This window comes from Hippichthys cyanospilos, chromosome 14 (genome assembly GCF_059441005.1).
Source record: "Hippichthys cyanospilos isolate Australia breed blue-spotted pipefish chromosome 14, RoL_Hcya_1.0, whole genome shotgun sequence".
In the NCBI taxonomy this organism is placed as follows: domain Eukaryota; kingdom Metazoa; phylum Chordata; class Actinopteri; order Syngnathiformes; family Syngnathidae; genus Hippichthys; species Hippichthys cyanospilos.
Window position 1 is genome coordinate 4,702,545 of NC_142382.1, and position 19,956 is coordinate 4,722,500.

The following is a 19,956-nucleotide window of genomic DNA, read 5'->3' on the forward strand; positions in this document are numbered from 1 at the left end:
TTCTTAGCAACACAATAATGTTTTATTTGATTTGCGCATTGCCCACAAGTGTTGAATGCATCGTCTCGTTATTTGACTTTGCATACTTCCTATAATTTCATTATAGTGCTAATTAATTATAAACGTATCCTTAGGCAATCGTGCTGAAAAGATTATGAGGGAAAATGTTCTAAAAACAGAAAGACATACATCGTAAATCTGTCTGAGTTTACAACCGCAAACAAATCCACTTGTCACGAGCTAATAAATTAGCTTTTTTTCCTCTGTCTCTTATCACAAAATGTCACAAAGCGTCAGCGCATTTACAAGTAATACTTTTTTTTTTTTTCCTTCTACCAGGCTGCCTGAAGAAGGACTTGATTTTTCAGCTTCGTTTTGGAAGTTTTGGGCTCTAAACAGTAAGTAAACTTCAAATGTGGTCCAGACTGATCAATAACAGGCGGGATGGATAAAGAATAGACGGATGTTGTCATTTTTCTTCACATTTCACTCCACAGTGGCGAAATTTAGCAATCGATCAAATGCTTATTTGACAGCTGTATTAACTTTTTTTTTTTTTTTTTTACATGAAAACAACTCTTTGTATTTTTAATAAGCACTTATTTCCTTTGAAATCGAGTCCAAGCACAACAGGGGCCCTCATCCTTTTTGAAGCTGAGCTGTTTTTTGGCTCCCGAATAATATAAAGGAAAATGAAATCACATGTTTTGTTTAACCCTTGTGCACATATTTTGCAAACTATACACATTGGATTTTTGTAAATGATTTTAAAGGCGTCAAATTTTTCAGTGGCATAAATTCTATTCATGCATATGTAGTTTGAATTTATTAACACCCATAAAAAAATTGAAAATGGCACTTTAAGTGGTCTCTACCGCCACCTACTGTCTTGAGGTGAAACACAAGTCAACAAAGAATTTTCTGTTTCAGGTCGCAGGAAAATCAAAGTCTTAAATCCAATTAAAATGCATCTCAAAAATTGTAATTATAATGGTTTTATATGGTCCAAATTTTGGACAATGATTATTTTTGCACATAAAATCTCACAGGTCCTGCTACAATCATATAGAAATATCGTTGCATTTTGAAATTTTACATGTTTTAATCATCTACTGGAAATTCTAGTTCCCAGGTGTTGTTTTCCCCCCATTGATTCTTTTAAATCATAAAAATATCAAAAGATTTTCCAAAATTTGTAACATAATGCCACAAGGGGTAAACAATTACCAAAATGAATTATGAATTATCTTCTTGCGTAACACTGATTATGTTAATGATTCCTCACTGTAATCAACAATAACCAACTAGGTAGAAAATCAATATCTATATCAACTCAATGTTTGTAACTCTCTTCAGGCTTTTTTTTTTTATGAGGCATTTTTATATGAGCACTTCTACAACATTCCCAGGAATTCACAATGTCCCATTATGACGTTATGCACAGTCACCATTAGGCATAATTTATCTGCACAATCTAACGAAAGACACAAAATAAGATAGAAAAGCAGTGCACTTGCACTATAAATTTTCTTAATTTGTGCAGGTGTACCTAATGTTTTGCCAACACTTTTTTCATGTTGTTCAACATTGCACGACGATCCTAATTATTTTGCATATATTGAACTAATAATGACAAGGGCACACAACATCTTGCTATTTGGTATACAACATTATTTCATATTCGCACACATTACATTAGTGGTTCTCAAACTGGGGTCCCCGGGTACCCAGAGTTCCACCAACTGCAACTTCAGGGTCCACAAAATACCTGGAAATAAATGACGACACATTTTGTAGCGTTAGCTTAGCTTTGGGCTAATCACTAGCAGGGAGGGGTGAGAGTACTGATACCAACTTTCGTTAATGAGTATTGATACTTGCTATGGTAGCCAGTATGAGAGTCTGTCACTTTTGGATCAATTTTAGGATATAATGTTGTTTTTTTTCTTTTTTCCAAAAATGAACAGTCATTGTTTTTGGGGAAATTTCGTGTATCCAAAGTGGTGTCAGTGCTTGGTATTGGTTTAAAAAAAAGTATTCAATGTCCTTAATCGTAAATCCCCATCGATGATGAATCCCTGCATGTGTTTTTAACACTGAGTGCTGTCACCTGTGTTGTTTTTTTTGTTTGTTTGTTTTTTTAATGTTTTTTAATGTAAATTAGTGGAGAAAATTATTAGGACAGCTCTGGTTTGATCATTAAAACTGGGGAGGGAGGGGGGACTAATTATGGTGAGTCAGAATACTTAAAAATGTTCGGCAAATTTTCTTTAAAAAAAAAAAAATTCCAAATTTCCAAAATATGAATGACTCCTGAAGCATTGAGGGCAAAATTTTGAAGTAGGGCTGCAGCTATCAAGTGTTTTGCTATTTGGAAATCCTACTGAAAATTCTATCAAATAATTTGGGATTCAGATAAAAATAAAACACCTGTTTTTTGATTGGTGAAAAACAAATAACATACAGCTGGTAACTTTTATGATGTTTTGCTAATCACTATTTTTTCTTTGGAACCGTGCTTAGCACTATACTATTTTCTTCTCTGAAACCGGTTGAAATTTATACAAATCTTTCCCCAGAAATGACGGCGAATGAGATGACGCGATATCAGAACCGCAGGGGCGATTTCATTGGCTAAAACAGCACATTTGAGACAGCCTGGTTTGTTCAAAACTGATCAGTAGGAACGGCAACTGTGTCAAGCTTTCATTCAGGTCATATGGAGCATCAAGCTACTAGCTAGCGGCTAATTTACAGGCGCCGTACAATACAATGCCAATGTAATTATGTGATTTTTTTTTAGCACCCTCTACTGGCGGTTCCAGGCAATTTCAGAATGGCATGTTCATTTCTGGCTCAATAAGTTGTGATGAGAATATAAAGACAAATGGAGTCAGCTGTTGTGTTGGGAAACCTCGCCAACAACAACTTCAAAATAAAAGCATGGCAAGGCATTCATGTCTGTATGTTATGTAGTAAACTAAAGTTTCATTTGACGTTGGTCTTCCTATCACTTTGGCAGTTTGTTTTACGGTCATGCAGAACATTACCAATTGTTGCTGTTACAGTGATACCCTGATATACTAAATTAATTTGTTTCGGGATGTTTTTCATATAGTGATTTTGTTCATATCATATGTAAAAAATACATAAATAAAAGTACAAATATGGGAAATCTTTCCTTTCTAGTTTCAACATCCGAAAGTAAACTGCATAAAAAAAAAAAAATACTATATACAGCTTCTTAATGTTCGTTCTGGAGAAGGGTTTATGTTCTGTGGAAGGAATCAAACCGAATCGAATTGAACGAATGAAAATTCTCATCCTCGAGGCCAGGAGGGTGAGCAAGGGACTTATCCGGCACCAGCAGACATTCAGAGGGAACGGCTTCTCGAGAAGATAATATTTCTTCATGGCTGGACTGAAACGCAGCTTGAGCCACTCTACGAAAAACTGCCACGTTAACCAAGCTTCCACGTTAGCCCTCCGCATCACATGAAGCTAAATGACTAGCATCAGGAGCTAAGCAACGGGAAAGCAATACGACAGAAATGACAGAAGAACGCAAATTTTCATACGTCGAATGTTTTTTTTTTTTTTTTTGTATTATGCGTCGAAAATTGTCCGGATGTTTCGTTAGTTGAGCTTCATCGGCTTGACGTTTTTCCTGACGTGTACGCTAAATAAGCAGGTAACCGGGGCAAGAAAAAAAAAAAAACGAGGTATTCAAACTACCGTATTTTCCGCACTAGAAGGCGCACCTAAAAGCCTTAATTATTTTAAAAAGCTGATGGTGCGCCTTATAATCAGGTGCGCCTTATATATGGATCAATATTGGGATTCGTAGATGGGGAATGAACTGATAAAGTAAGCTTTACCTGTTTCTTTTGTGTGTTTACAGTTGAACCAAGGTTGGTCATATTCACATTGAGTTATCATGCTATTGAGAGTTATTATTTGAGCTATTATTGTCATTACTTTGAATATTACTATATTGTGATTGAAAAAGTTTTCAAATATGTCATTAATTGAGGGTGCGCCTTATATATGGAAAAGGTTTTCAAATATGTCATTAATTGAGGGTGCGCCTTATAATCCGGTACGCCTTATATATGGGAAAAGTTTTAAAATATGTCATTAATTGAGGGTGCGTCTTATAATTCGGTGCGCCTTATATATGGAAAAAGTTTGAAAATATGTCATTAATTGAGGGTGCGCCTTATAATCTGGTACGCCTTATATATGGACAAAGTTTTAAAATATGTCATTAATTGAGGGTGCGTCTTATAATCCGGTGCGCCTTATAGTGCGGAAAATATTGTGTCGGGTCCCTGCCTTAGACCCCAAAAGTTTGAGAACCCCGCGTCGAAATACTTACAATCCATTGCGGCGTTTGTGCTTGACTATACATTCAAATATATATCGACAAGGTCCACTTCTGCTGGACATTCACGGTACGACCTTCCAGAGGTCAGATGGAGGTATAGTGCCTGGCAAAGCTGTTGAGTCTGATCTTCTCCGGTAGGATGATGTTGACCGAGTGTTCCGTCTCCTCGCGGCTCGTTTCTCCCGCCTCCTTCAGCAGGTGCTCGCGCTGCTGCCGCACGAGCTTGCTGTACTTAGCGTTGGCCATCCACGCCTCGCAGCGGCCAAATAAGACGATACCCGTGGTGGTCAGGATGACCAAACAAGTGAGCAGGGCCAGCATGCCGAAACACAGCAGCTGACCGTGGCCGGACAGCGCGCCTGACGAGTGGTGAACCGTCTCTTTGAGCGTTATCTTGAGCAGGTCTCTCTCGGGCGGTTGGAGGAGCTTGTGGAAGGCGTGGGCGGGGAGCGAGTAGTGCTGCGGAGTCAGCGAAAACACCCTGTGGTCGGCGGGCTTGGCGGCGGCCTGCTTGGGTTTGGATTTCGGACGGTGCTGCGTAGAACAAAGCCGGCCCGAAAACCATTTGGGGCAGGAGCAGCGGAAGCTTCCGTCCGGTCGGCCCACGCACGTGGCCCCGTTGGCGCACGGCGCGGCGGCGCACGGGGAGGCGGCGCTTTCGTTACAAGTCGGGCCGGCGAAGCCCGGCGGGCAGGAGCACGCGAAGGTCGTGCCGTGGTCTGTGCAGTTGCCGCCGTTCAGGCACGGGTTGGAGTGACAGACGTCGGGAGCCATCTGGCAGAATTTGCCGGAAAATCCGGTGGGGCATATACAGGAAGTGCGGACTTCCAAGGCGTCGCTGGTTTCTGTACAAGTACCTCCGTTCTGGCAAGGAGACCTGAAAGACAGAACAGAGAAAAGTATGCTCACAGATTCATGAAATTTCTCACCGACAATAGCGTGATTCCCTCGTCTGAAAACCGTCTCAACAGTTTGCGTTAAGTTCTCACGGTAGTCTTCTTCTTCTCAAGGTCAGTCTTGGTTTCATGTTGGAACCAAAGGAATTTTTACTCAGTCTTTTCTTAGTCTCCGGCAGGGTGGACCCGGGAGAAAGCCCCTATCCCACTGAGAAATGAACATAGAGGTAGAGGCTCTTTTGATTTTTATCATGGTTCGGTCCGAAACGCTGGTGGACACTGGACATCGCTAGATGGACATTTTTTGGGGGGATGGATGGATAGATGGATGTGGCTAATGGCTGGATGGATGGATGGATAAATAGATGCTTGGGTGGGTGGGTAGGTAGGTAGGTAGGTAGGTAGGTAGGTAGGTAGGTCGGTAAATAGCTAGATAGCTAGCTAGCTAGCTAGCTAGCTAGATAGATAGATAGATAGATAGATAGATAGATAGATAGATAGATAGATAGATAGATAGATAGATAGATAGATAGCTAGCTAGCTAGCTAGCTAGCTAGCTAGATAGATAGATGGATAGATAGATAGATAGATAGGTAGATTCAATTCCTTTTGGTTTTAGTTGATTTTGAACCCGGCTAAGAATAACATGAGTCCTTGTCACCTTTGTACCTGTCTCATTTCTCATCCGATCATTTTCACACTTTTTTTGTGTCAAGGCGAGAAAGCCTCGTTCACTTGGTCACATTCGTGGAATCTTTCCTTCTATGTACTGTATTTGTTGAAAAAGCAATTTTACACCTACTGCTGTTTTGACACAAGGACTGTACTTTTTTTGCTCATTTCATAACATAAATTTACTTATCTTTATCCATGCGAGGGTGAATTTATGAGGTCCCTCAGGGCCCTGTCCTGGGGTCTTTTCAATTTCTCAATGCATTTATTCAATTGCAATAATACGATTGAATAGGTATCCGTGCAGAATCTCAGCGAAAATTGCTTAACCGGCAACTAACGCACCTGGAAACTCAGTGATAAATTCAGTGGAAATGACATATTCCCAAATTTGGTGAAATTATAGTGCGGCCATACTTGCGAGACATTTAATGTTGGAGCGCAATCAATGACTCAGTTTACCTAAAGTGCATCTAGTGCACTGGGGGCATTGCAACGAGCATGTGACTAATACTTCATCTTCCCATTAAATTGTACTTGTAGATGTTTTGTAAGACAAGATGCAAGCCAAGGTCATATCTTCTCATTTTTAGTATAACAAGATTCAGTCTTCACTGGCACTGTCAATTCTTTGTTACACAAATATTGGATTTCATCTCTATTTTTCTTCTTTTTTTTTTTTCGCTCTTGGCCGGGCCTCACGGGAAAGCTGCCAGACACACCGGCAGCATGTTGAAGAGTGCGCAGATTTTTCATCTCATTTATGTCGCGGGGTTCGTGGAGGCATAAAAATGCATACTTGTATTCTCAGTCGGCTTAATACTTATTTAATATTATCTTTAAACTCTGCGAGTTCTTTTTGAGGTCCTTCAAATATTGAGGGATATTTGTGCAATCTTTGACAGATTTTGGTCAAAATACCCCAAGGATCATTCATCAAGCCATGTTCAAAGCGGGGGGGGGTTGCTTGTCGCATTCTAATGAACCACCGCCACCCCCTAGGCTTTCTCCAAAACGATTTTCCGATGTGGACAGCTCCCAAAAAAATAATTGTTTGTGTAATTTCACACTTGACATGCTGACTCTCGGGACGCAACTGTTTGTATACGAGCAATTAAAAAGTCAACTTTCCGGAGTATGACCCTTTCAAATTGTCAATTTTACGATACATGGTCCCGGATTTATGTTTGTGTCTTATCATTTGTCTCCTCAAGGGACAAAAGACATTTAGCAAAGTGCTAAGTTCTAAAATGTAATTAAACTTGAATATTACGTTTTTTTATTGCTTGCATCATGAGCGTCTTGCCATTGTTTGCTGTGTGTGCTTTGCATTTATGTAGTAGGCTAAACTTATGCTGATTCTATTTTTTGTCACCCTACCTTTATCAAACGTGTCATATGGGCAATTTTTTAAAGTTCAATTTCATCCATCAGACATGCTCCTCTATTTTTAATTTTTCCATCTGCCCCTGAACAAGACCTCTCACAAGGCCAACACAATGATAGCCAATCAATGCCCACTTCCGGGTTTGATTGACCTCTCAAAGAGCATAAAGATTTTAAATTAAATTGATAAGATTAAAAAGAACACTTTAAGACGAAAATAATGGATTGCAATTAATCTCTTAATATGATAACACAAGTGTTTTTATAGAATGGCGCATTGTGGGGATGTGCGCCGTTGTGGGGATGAACAAAGGAACTATTTAAGCACTGTAATTGGATGTACAAATTATTAGGGATTAGAACGCCACAAGATGTCTGCGCACAATATTGGATCTATTTTCAAACGATGACAGCGTGAAATGTCCTTGCCTGTTAATAATCTGCATGACAGTAAAATGGCACCAAATGTGGTGAGAACCATACCATACCAAATAATATAACAACACAATTGTTTTGGTATCCTTTCATTTTGAAGTTCCCACAAGCGTGTGTGACTATCCTGACTCACAGGACGTTGTTATGAAATCGGTTTGATCGCTAATTCAGGATGCTAAAAAAGGACTTGATTAAGACGACGATGTATTGTAAGGCGCTTGTTGCCTGCATTTATTGCAGAATCTAGCATAAATTAGCAGCTAGCTAGCTGCTCCATATCATCTGGCAAACGCAGTGGGAATACCTTTCAAAGGCAGATTAAAAGATGAAAATGACTTGGTTTGATGCTAACAGCCTGACCGTTGCCGTTTGTACTGATCACTTTTTAACAAACCAGGATGACTAATGTGTTCTTTTCTTGTCGTTTTGTTTTTGACCTATGGTGAAATAGTCATTTAAAATCTCAGTTTACATTTATGTAAAGCACAGAAATGTTGACGTGCCCAAAATATAAAAACTTGTGATTTATAATTCACTTTAACTGGGATATTTTGCTTTCTGTGTATTTTTTTTTTCACCAATTAAAAAAAGTATTTTTCCTCCACTTTTATCCGATTACTTTGTATGCTGATATTTTGGTTTTGCTGTTGTGTAAAAAAAATATTGTCAAACTGTTTCCTTTTATGATTACATTTGAGCGCTCAGTCGTATTTACATTTGCATGCTAGCTTGTTAAATGGGTGTCAATGGTCATACGGTCAAACGTTGCGATCAAATAAATTCCATTTGCAAGCAACTAACATATTATGAACATCTACCAGTTATTTTTCGCCTCCTAGTGTTTCATTAATGCATTTTGTTAGATGTTTGTAGATCAATGGCCCAAATCGGGTCGAGATTGACATTGAGGGGTTAATTTTCTCTCTCTGTTCGATATATAGAAAAAATTTCAAAATTGGACCGCTTAAAGATTAAATTTGTGAAAATAATAAGAAATCCTCGTACCCATCAACGAGACAGATGTTCCTCCTCAGCTGACAGGTTGGTCCGGTGAAACCTTGGGGACATACGCACAAGTAGCCCCCCTCTCCGGTCTCTATGCAGGTGGCGTTCCCAGAACAAGGCCGTGATGAGCACAGCCGAGTATCTGCGGCGGGAAAAAAAAAAAAAATAGCAGTCTGTTTTTAGCGATGACGTCTCTTTTTATTTGATTTTTCTTTCTCTTCTCCCTCGCTCGCTTTCCACCAACTTGGCCGCGTCTCTCCTCGTGTCCTTTATTTCCACTCCGGCACTGCAGCAGTTTCTGCTAGAACTCACAAATCATAGGGAGTGTGCCCTGGAATACCTCCTTTAACGCCTAGGGTCACCTTCAGCAACCTTCATCTAAAAATAAAGCCCAGTATATTTCACATGTCCTCCCCTGGGGCTCAATGACTCACCCTAAGCCCCCCCTCCCCCCGCGCTGCTTTGTGTGTGTGACTTGTGGGGCTCACCTTGGTCACACAGGCTGCCCACCCAACCCTCCTGACACACGCACTGCCACGCTTTCTCGCAAGTGCCGTGAAGGCAGCCCGGGAAGCGGATGCAGCGCTCGCAGCGCTCTCCCTGCCAGCCTGGTTTGCACCTGTTATAAAAGAAAACAAAATGGGTCAACAATACTGAACTTTTTTTTTTTTTTTTTTTAGTTATGATTTATTATTATTATGTAATATTATTTTACTTTTTATTTGCTTTTTTTTGATGATTTATTATTATTTTAATTATTTTATTTGATCATTATTTTTATATTTTTATTTGGTATTTATTAGTTGTTATTATTTGATTGATTTTATTTAATTATTATTTTAATTATTTTATTTGATCATTATTTTTATATTTTTATTTGGTATTTATTACTTGTTATTATTTGATTGATTTTATTTAATTATTTTTTTAATTATTTGAGTTATTTGATTTGATTATAATTTGGATTATTTTATTAATTTTATTATTTATTTGTATTATATTGGTTATTTTATTTTATATATTTTTTACTGTTTTATTTTATTCCTTTATTCTTTTAGTATTTTGTTTGATTATAATATTTATTATTATTATGAATATCACTATTATTATTATTTATTATTAATATTTTATTGACACTTTTACTAAATAATACCTACGACTACACTGCCCACACTGATCTTGTCCCCGCAATGGCAACGTGCCGAGATGAGGCTTCGATTATGAGCAGAAAATCCATTTTTTGTCCAAACAAAAGGCTGATAAATCGCAGACAAAACAACATGTAGCAAAAACACAGGATATGAGTTTTTTTCTCATCGCAAACATCTCTACCTGCACTTTCCAGTCTTCTCACAAAATCCATTCTCCGCGTTGCAGCTGCATCCCCAACCTCATCAGACAAAAAAGAAAAAGAAGAGAGGCTTTGTGTTATTCATGCTGTAGTAAAACCCGCTAAAAATGTAAAAGCTGCTGGAGTTGACGAGATGAAGCGTGTCGAATCGCGTTACCTTCGGCGACGCCTGTTACGGCTACAAACAAGAGCACGGCTGTCAGATGCATTGTGATCCTGGAGCAAATTCCTAGAAAATAAGCAATACAAAGACATGAATACTTTCCAAATGCGTCACTCTCATAAAAAGTTGACAAATGAAGACATCTTAAAAGTTCCTCAAAGAGCAAAGGCATGCTTTTTTTTTTCTCATCATATCATTTTCCATCGGAGTGGCGCACCTGAATGCATCTGCGTGCACAAAGCCTGCGCGTGCATTGAGCACAAAGGGATGAGCCACTTCACTTCAACCGTGAAAAAAAAAACAACCTTTCACATTCTCTTTACAGAAATAATCTTACCTATGGAACCCCGGCGTGCAGTCTCCGGGTGATGCGACTCATATTTGAAGGACGCGTCGGGATTGGGAGAGCCTAGAGCCAGGGCGCGCAGATGGAAGTGATAACAGGGTTGCTCTAGATGGAGAGGTAATGTGTGGGGGGCACGGGGGGGGGGGGGGGGGGGGGGGGGGGGGGGGGGCGGGGGGTGGACCCGGAGGTTTCGTCGGGACTGCTGCATCGAGCAGCATCCCGGTGCAACAAGCTCCTCCTACCTCATAAAAGGGAGCGTGTGTGTAAAAACAGCATGATACCCCCCCTCCACCCCCCCCCCCCCCCCCTTCCTGAAGGCTGAGGGACATGTGCCACCACTGTGATGCCTGTGGCTGCCGAGGTAATGAGACTGCCCAGTGAGAATTTCAGATGAAAACGAATAAAAACAGCATCATGAAATATAAACGATGACTTTATCTTATACTGCCTGGTGCGCAAGTTTAAATCAAAACTTTGAATTACACCATGAATGACCCAGAATTTAAAACGTATGACTGACCTCGATTCTAGTCTAGTAAAGCACACAAACAAATTCCAGATTCGGTATCAATATTGATTCAATTGCCATAGTTGTCAATAAGAGAGACTGAAGGCAAAGAACGCAATCTGAGTCAGAACAACTGATCTTCTGTTGTGTCTGAAGGTATCGGTACTCGCGAAGGCTGCTGATACAAGTATCAGACACTCTCTTGGAGCACTTTTATTCTCATACTAGAAATTACTAGAAACTACTAGAACAACTAGAAATTACAAATGATAAAAATAGAAAATTGCCAATACAGTGGGCTCCCAGTTTACGAGATTAATCTGTTCCGCGATTGGCTGAACTGGCTGAATGGCGGGCAATCCAAACCTGTGTTAATTAGCTAATGCGTGTAAAACCCCAGGTAAAAACATCAAAATTGTACATACATATTAAAAATGTGTATCAAAATAGTATAGTAAGTACTACTGACAGCATATATATAATATACATGCATACAATTAAGTAACATCACAAATAAAAAATATGTAAACTTTGAGCGACGCTAGTTGTAGCCATATTCCCTAGTAAGGGTAGCCTAGGCTAAGCTATCTTAGCATTTTTTGTATTTTTTGATTATCTCCAGCTTCGTTTCCATATAAATCATCTAACTTCTCTCTTTAACATCAATAGAAATCTTGGGGATAACCAATTCAGGTTTGAATTAAGCACTAAAATGCATCATAAATACGATATTGAAAGCAATCTCACATGCGAGCAAGTCTTTAGGCAGCCATCTTTGTGACTCTGTGCGCCGACCAATAGCAGACCAGCATTGTAATGACGTGTTACAGCGGAGGCAGTTTGACAGCAACAGAAAATAAAGACAATTACCTAAAAAGGCCTCAAGAGGGAGGCAAAACAACAAACACAACCAACCATCATGACAGTTGCTGATGTTATTCGTAAATGACTTAGAGGGGACGAAAAAACTCAACATCGTAACGTGTGAAAAAAGTAAGCCAGGGACGCCGTAACCCGGGGGTCCACTGTAATCACTTTTCCCTCATTGTATAGTGAAATAAAATGGCTGGCACGCACAGCATCCATCTGCCATCCATAATAATATCCATGTCTATTTTTAGCCCATTTATTGCTGTCCGCACACTTACCCCTTAGGACTGGCAAGAACGGCGCTATTTTCATCTGAGAACGTTCTCTTAATTATAGCGATGGATCATCTGAATTTTGAGCTGTTTTCATTGTTTACAAATTGTACAGTGTTTTAGAAATGAAGCATCGTCCAGGTTGTGGGTTTTGCTGTCTAGCCTGAGACAGTGCAAGCAGGGACACTCATATGAATGCAAATTGCAGAAAATCAATATATATATTTTTTTTCTTTTTTTTTGCCATTTTAGAAGCCACAAAGGCTGCCATCCATGAATGCGGCAGAAACGGACAACCTGAGATTTGATGCACATTCCCTCACTTCAATTCGTTTTGCGCGATTATTGTCCATCCCCCCGGGACAACGCAGGGTCTGAAAGTTCCACGCCTGCAGCAGCCTCCCATGTGTGCTTTATTAGCGTGAAGGAGTCGTCTATCGATTTCTTTTTTTTTTTCTTTCACCAGCTCTAATCTGACGTTTATCTTATTTTATCTCTCTTTTTTTCTGCTCCATGCTGATGTTACGGATGCTTATCGCAGCTGCGTGCAAGTCAGGATGGGCAGATGGTCTGAGTGGAACAAAAGGCTGAAAAAATCTCTACCAAGCCGTGGGACCAGTGCAATTATTTTTGCAAAGCCCCCCCCAAGGAAAGAGAAAACATTTCGCACTGCCCCCCTTGATTATAAATGAGATCATTATCTATGAGAATTGTATCCTAATACTGAATCGTTTTTAGCTTTAACAAAAAGAAAAAAGTCATGTTAACACTAATTTGTGTGGGGTTTATACAGGTTACACCTTATTTTGAATCTGAAAAAAAAATGCTTTAAGTGCATCAAAGTGTCTGAAATCCAAAAGTCAATCCTTATTCAAACAGGAAACTTTTTGGACTCATTGAACCAATTGATGCAGGAAAAAAATATATACATATATATATAAATGTATATAAATTTTTTCTAAATTACATTCTGAATTCTTAATTGGATTAAATAGTGTACACACATATATATATATATATATATATATATATATATATATATATACACACACAAGAAGGGCCCTAGAACACTGCCCTGAGGGACCTCTAAAATGATTTTCTTGCTTTTAATTAAAGGAGAAGTCAGCCCAAAAGTGTTCTTTTCAATTATATAGTCTATGCAGTCACACTTGTCTAAAAATAGCATTCTGTATTAATATTATTGTTGTGGAATATGCATTAAACAGCAAAATGTCCTTTTTCTTTTTTTTTGTTTTTTGTTTTCAGGCGGCGGCCATTTAGCCCCTAGCTGTCGACTGAAAATAACATTGTCTCAGCTTGCAAACATCACATGATCCAACGCAGACACCAGGTAAGATGCGATTGGTTATTCCCCGCGCATATTTGTGATGTCATTTTTAGGTGACAGGAAGTGGCAAAACAACCACCTGATGAGATGGAAAAATTTGGAAATTTGGACACGTAATATTAATAAGAATGCTGTTTTTAGATAAGCGAGGATACACAGACCATATTATTGATGGGAAAACTTTTAACTTTAGGTAAACAGAGCTTATATGAACTCAATCATCTCAAATAGGTTTGTCACATTTTTAAACTCTGCAAAAAAAATCCCTTTTTTTTATTACAAACCTCTTATTTTACGTGACAGCAGCTGCCATGTTAATCAGATCTCTTCTACTTGATTCTGTGCAGTGTCGGCTTTGTTGTTGTTGTTTTTTTTTGCTTGGAATAAATGACAATAGCAACTCTGTGATTCCTAGCAGCGCAGCAACGCAGAAACAATTTCCAAAACACAATCTACTTCTTCAATCTAGCGTTTGAAAAGTGCAAGAGCCGAGGAATGGATATTTCTACTCTGTCGGAATGAAACAATTCTCGCTTCTGATCTCGATAAAGATTAGCTGTGTACTGAAGAGATAGCGGATAAAAAAAAGAAATCGCACGCGGCGACAGACTGGGATGTGATACTGGCGTCGATGAGTTATTTAAAGCGGAGCAAAAATGGGAGTGAGTAGGATATGTCATTGAAATTCTCAGCACGTGGACAGGAAAGAGGGGAAGCTCTATCAGCATGCTGAGATATGATTAAACAAATCCCTAGACTGTCAACAAATACAGCCAGGGCAAGCCATACCGCACATCATTTTAGTCCAACGTTTGCAAAATAGACGCCAGGCGCCATCTCGCGCGATTATTCTGTTATTTTTAATTGAACGTTCATCTTCGTTGTCCCGTTTGCCTCACGCGTAAAACGATATTATCTAGTTGGAGTAAATTAGGGAATTAATCGACCGTTAAACACGGACGCCAAAGTTTAGCCGGCGAATGATCATTAAATCAGTCAATAAAGGCCATCTCAGCAGTGCGGATGATTCGCTGTGCTAGCACAAAGCTCGGTTGCAAATGTGGATGCTTTGTTTATTAGCTTAGCATCGTCTAGCTAGCATGACATGGATGGATTTGATGGTTTATTAACCCTTTGCAACCCTTTTTTCCTAATGTTGTCAATGCTTTTAAAGGCGTAGTAATTAAAGTTATTTATGATTTTTTTTTTCCTTCAGCCACTCAAATTGTTCAGGTTAAATTTATTAACACACTCAACAAAAATTAAAAAAATGTATGGTTTGTCTTTGTAGCCTGTGAAGTGATGATGACAATCTAAGACATAGCCATGAAATGGTCTCTACCGCCACCTACGGTCTTGAGGTGAAACACACGTCAACCAAGAATTTTCTGTCTGCTGACATAGTTTGACCGCCGCTCAACAGAATCTTGCAAAAATTGCAGAAAAATCAATGTCATAAATCTAATTAAAATGCATCTCAAAAATTGTAATTATAATGGTTTTATATGGTCCAAATTTTGGACAATGATTATTTTTGCACATAAAATCTCGTACATCCTGCTGCAATCATATACAATTGTCGTTGCATGTTGAGTTTTACATGTTTGAATCGTCTACTGGAAATTCCAGCTCCCAGGTGTTTTTTTTCCCCCCATTGATTCTTTTAAATCATAAAAATATCAAAAGAATTTCCAAAATTTGTAACATAATGCCACAAGGGGTAAACAATTACCAAAATGAATTATGAATTATCTTCTTGCGTAACACTGATTATGTTATTGATTCCTCACTGTAATCAACAATAGCCAACTAGGTAGAAAATCAATATCTAAAAATTTGTAATTTTAATGGTTTTATATGGTCCGAAATTTGGACAATTATTATTTTTTGTACTCAAAATCTCGCACGCCCAGCAGCGATCACATAGAAATGTCATAATCGTCGCATTTTGAAATTGTTTGAATCATCTGGTGGAAATTTCAGCTCCTTAATGTTTTTGTTATGATAAATCCATCTGACGACTCGGACGGCTTTAAAAGTTTACTTAAAGCAAAGAGCATTCCATTTACCATTTTGATCAAAGGGTATTTTTCATTTGTTTTTCGGATGAAGTACCATATTTTCCCGTATTTTCCGCACTATAAGGCGCACCTAAAAGCCTTGATTTTTTTAAAAAGCCGATGGTGCGCCTTATAATCAGGTGCGCCTTATATATGGATCAATATTGAGATTGGGATTGGTAGATGAGGAATGAACCGATAAAGGAAGCTTTACCTGTTTCTTTTGTGTGTTTACAATTCAACAAGGTTGCTCATATTGACATTGAGTTATTATGCTGTTTAGAGTTATTATTTGACTTATTATTGTTATTACTTTGAGTATTACTATATTGTGATTGAAAAAGTTTTAAACTATGTCATTAATTGAGGGTGCGCCTTATAATCCGGTGCGTTTTATACATGGAAAAGGTTTTAAAAGATGTCATTAATTGAGGGTGCGCCTTATAATCCGGCGCGCCTTATAGTGCGGAAAATACGGTACTCTGATTCCGTAAGTGAATGTGGTAAGCGAGTTTATACGAAGTAATTTGCAAGTGAACAAAGTGCTAATGAACACCTCTCTGACTTTGAGTAAATTTAAACCTTCTATTCCATTTCATGCAGCGCCCGTATTGGATCTTGTTAGTTTGGTGTCCGTGTGCTCTACTGAGGTGGCCCGCGAGTATAAATACCGTACGTAAATATGTTGGCTGCCTCTCTCTAGTGGGATTAGGCGGCTGATTTAATTGCCGGCAGGGTGAAAAGGTGAGAGATAAAAAGCGTGCCGTCACTTGCTCATTTCCGCAGCGTGAGTCCCGTTAGGACACTTGAGCAGCTGAAAACGAGGCCCGGCGCGGTAAGACGGCGAATTTCGCTCAATGAGGCCACGGGGCCGCATGGCAAACCGCTACATCGTTCATGAGCGGGCACACTTTTGTTCTTGGCAATATGCTGACGAGAGGGGGAAAAACTGTGTTGTGGAAAATAAATATCAAGCGTCAGCATACCATCCTGTGGTTCCTGGTGACCGCCTATTTTTGTACAAAAACGTTTTATTTGTACAGTATTCGATGAGTCTTTGTGAAACTAAAATGGGACGATCTTGATAGATAAGTCTGTTCGACACCCAAGTACCTTTTTTGTTCACCTCCTTGTACGCATAAGAATTTTCCTTTTTCATGTTTCTCTGCACTCTCTCAAGACTCCTAGACTGCCCCGTTCGACTTTATTCTTCAAATATAAAGAAACCCAAAACCTAAGAATGTTTTAGTCGGGATGATAGAGCGCACTGTTTATTTTTGAGAAAATTAAAAGCTTTTTGCGCCACATGGTACGGAAAATTCGGTACACTGTTTCTGCGCCTTATTCAACTACACTCTTGGTCAAGTATAAAACCCCCTCAAAAAAGTTGAAATTTGACCATTCTTGTTGGTAAATATACGTCTGACCAAAAAGTAGAATGGTAGAGGTTTCAACCAATCTTGCGTTAGCAAGTCGGTTATTTTGACCAAGATATTGTTTAATTTGCTCCCTCAACCAGGAAAGGAAGTTAGAAAAGGGAAAATAATTATTTAGCAAGCGTCAGCATACTATTTTGTGTTTTTTTTTTAAACAAAAAATACCTTTTGCTTGTATAATATATGAGGTGTCGTTGTGAAGTTAGAGCCCTGACAATTACCGTACTTTCCACACCATACACCATTATTGTTGTTTATTATTTTCTGTTGGTATTTGTTTGTGGGTTGGTATCAAGGTTTTTGTTCATTTCTCTTGTTTTTTCTTTTTTAATTTGTCTTTTCTAGTTGTGGGGTTTTGTTCACGTGTTTAAGTTGCGTTTTTGTTCCTCCTCGTCTCAGTGTTTCGTCAGTGTGATTGCGTCCACCTGTCGTTGTTAATTTGCCTTCCTCGTGTCAGCCAATCAGCTCCCTGCTCCCCTGCCTTGTGTCATGTCCAGGTGTTCATTGTTTGTCTCGTCGGTTTGGAGTGTATTTAGTATCCTGTTTCATTTTAGTTCTTGCAGGGTCATTGTCAAATTGACCAAGTGTCGATGTGGCTCTCAGTTCCTCATCGTCCTCGTGAGTGTTTCCTGTGATTTCTCCAGTTTATAGTTTTATCGTAGTTCATTTATATCGGAGTTCTTTTTGTTTTGTTTGTTACTTTGTGTGCAGTTTTCTCTCTTTTAGTTTTCTCGCTATACGTCCAAAAAACACGTGTCCGTCTGTGATGGTCCAAGCGAGATTCACTCTGTCCTGACGAATAATCCATCTCTGGTATATTTTATATTTTTGGTAATAAATTAACTGCCAACAAAAGAATTCCGTGTACATGACAGTACATAGTGGATCTGGACTTAGCAACAGGATTCTATTATTTTCTTTAAAGTTATGACAGATGATGCTAAGAATATATATATATATATATATATATATATATATATATATATATATATATATATATATATATATATATATATATATATAGAAAAAAAAAATAGTTCAAGGGTCATGCCGGTGCTCTTATCAGTGTCCCATTTCACTTTTTCTTTGCTTTTCCCCCCCAGGCTGTTTGTTGGTTGTTTTGCAGGGCCGACAGAATATCTTGTGTGAATGTTCTGTATCGTTGTGTTGTTGCTGTCAACCGACTGTCCTTTGCCGCAAGTCAAAAAGCTTGTGTAAGTTATTACCCATGACAAGAGGAGGCGATTAAAAAAAAAAAAGACTTTTTTTTTTCCAGGCATGCAGCCTGTGAGCGTGTATTGCACTGCTCTTACATCAACGCCGTGAAAAGCGGAGAAATGTTGCAATTCATCAAAAAGCTGCTTTTCTCCCGTCCCATTTAAGTGCCTGAGGACCCACAACGGCTTGGACGCTTTTTTTATACAAAAATTCAAAGCCGTGTGCTGTATATCACAGTTTCTCAATTGGTCTCACCTTTTCCTCTAGTCATAAATTAATGCTTTTGTTTATGCAAGGCAAAACAAGAAGTATAAAACAATAACACTATGATTGGAAAAATACGTCTTTTTTTTTCTCCATGTGGAAAAATAGAATGAGTAATTAAATAATATATTTTAAAATATTTCATTAATTTCATATATATATATATATATATATATATATATATATATATATATATATATATATATATATATATATATATTTTTTTTTTTAAATAAATTTATGTATTTACATATATATATATATATATATATATATATATATATATATATATATATATATATATATATATATATATATATATATATATATATATATATGTGTATGTATATATAGTATATATATATTTTTTACTTTATTTATGTGTTTATATATGTATGTATATACTATATATATATATATATATATATATATATATATATATATATATATATATATATATTTAATTTATTTATGTATTTATATAAATGTATATATGTATGTATATACAGTGTATATATATATTTTTTATTTATGTATTTATATATGTATATGTATGTATGTATATATGTATATGTATATATATATATGTATATGTAGTGTATATGTATCTGCAGTATATATATGTATATATATTTTTTAAACAATTTTTAATTTGTTTATGTATTTATGTATATGTACTGTGTATATGTATGTATATACAAAATATATATTTTTTAATTTATTTATGTATTTATGTATATGTATATACAGTATATATATATATATATATATATATATATATATATATATATATATATATATATATATATATATATATATATATATATATATACATATATATAAATATAAATATACTGCATAATAATGTAGGATTAGATAAGAGATAAATCCTGTTTTCCTATTTACATTGTGGCCAAACTGTTGGTGTGTCCATTACACGGTAACGTAGAAAATACCAGAATTTGACCCAAAAATGAAGGGTGCATCCTATATTTGGGCTATGTAATGTGTAACATATAAAACGTGTAGTACAAAAATATACATTATTTTTCTCTAACTCAAATACATGAATCATCGTCTAATTAAAATGCATTAAACACATTACTAGCGAATGCATGTTTATTCAAATGTCATTTTTTAATTTTTGTACATCCTCGAGTGCTCTTGCCCGGAGGGACCGATTTCATGTTATTCGAGAGAGAAACAAACACATGAAAGCAGCTTTGAAACGCCTGCTTGCAAGCGACTGGCAAGCGGTCCGACGTGCACTCGAAGGCATCGCCTGCTCCTCTAATGAGGACGCGCTGGAGAAAATGGCTAAACGGACGCTTCCTGCGAA

At 37.6% G+C, this 19,956-nt stretch overlaps 1 protein-coding gene across 2 annotated transcripts in view; it reads right to left on the reverse strand.

Annotated features, from left to right (window-relative positions):
• Positions 1 to 360: 360 nt before the first annotated feature.
• The window catches only part of dlk1 (delta like non-canonical Notch ligand 1), a 40,605-nt gene continuing 21,009 nt past the window's right edge, over positions 361 to 19,956 (reverse strand). The window contains exons 1-6 of one of the 2 annotated variants that reach the window (XM_088432687.1): positions 10,633 to 10,750; positions 10,290 to 10,361; positions 10,114 to 10,171; positions 9,270 to 9,400; positions 8,782 to 8,923; positions 361 to 5,264 (exon numbers count right to left, since the gene is read on the reverse strand). In XM_088432687.1, coding sequence (XP_088288813.1) covers positions 4,472 to 5,264; positions 8,782 to 8,923; positions 9,270 to 9,400; positions 10,114 to 10,171; positions 10,290 to 10,341 — 1,176 coding nt within the window. In that variant the 5' untranslated portion in view covers positions 10,342 to 10,361; positions 10,633 to 10,750 and the 3' untranslated portion in view covers positions 361 to 4,471. Of the gene's footprint in view, positions 5,265 to 8,781; positions 8,924 to 9,269; positions 9,401 to 10,113; positions 10,172 to 10,289; positions 10,362 to 10,632; positions 10,751 to 19,956 lie in introns of those variants that run through there. The other variant, XM_088432688.1, reaches the window with a different exon arrangement.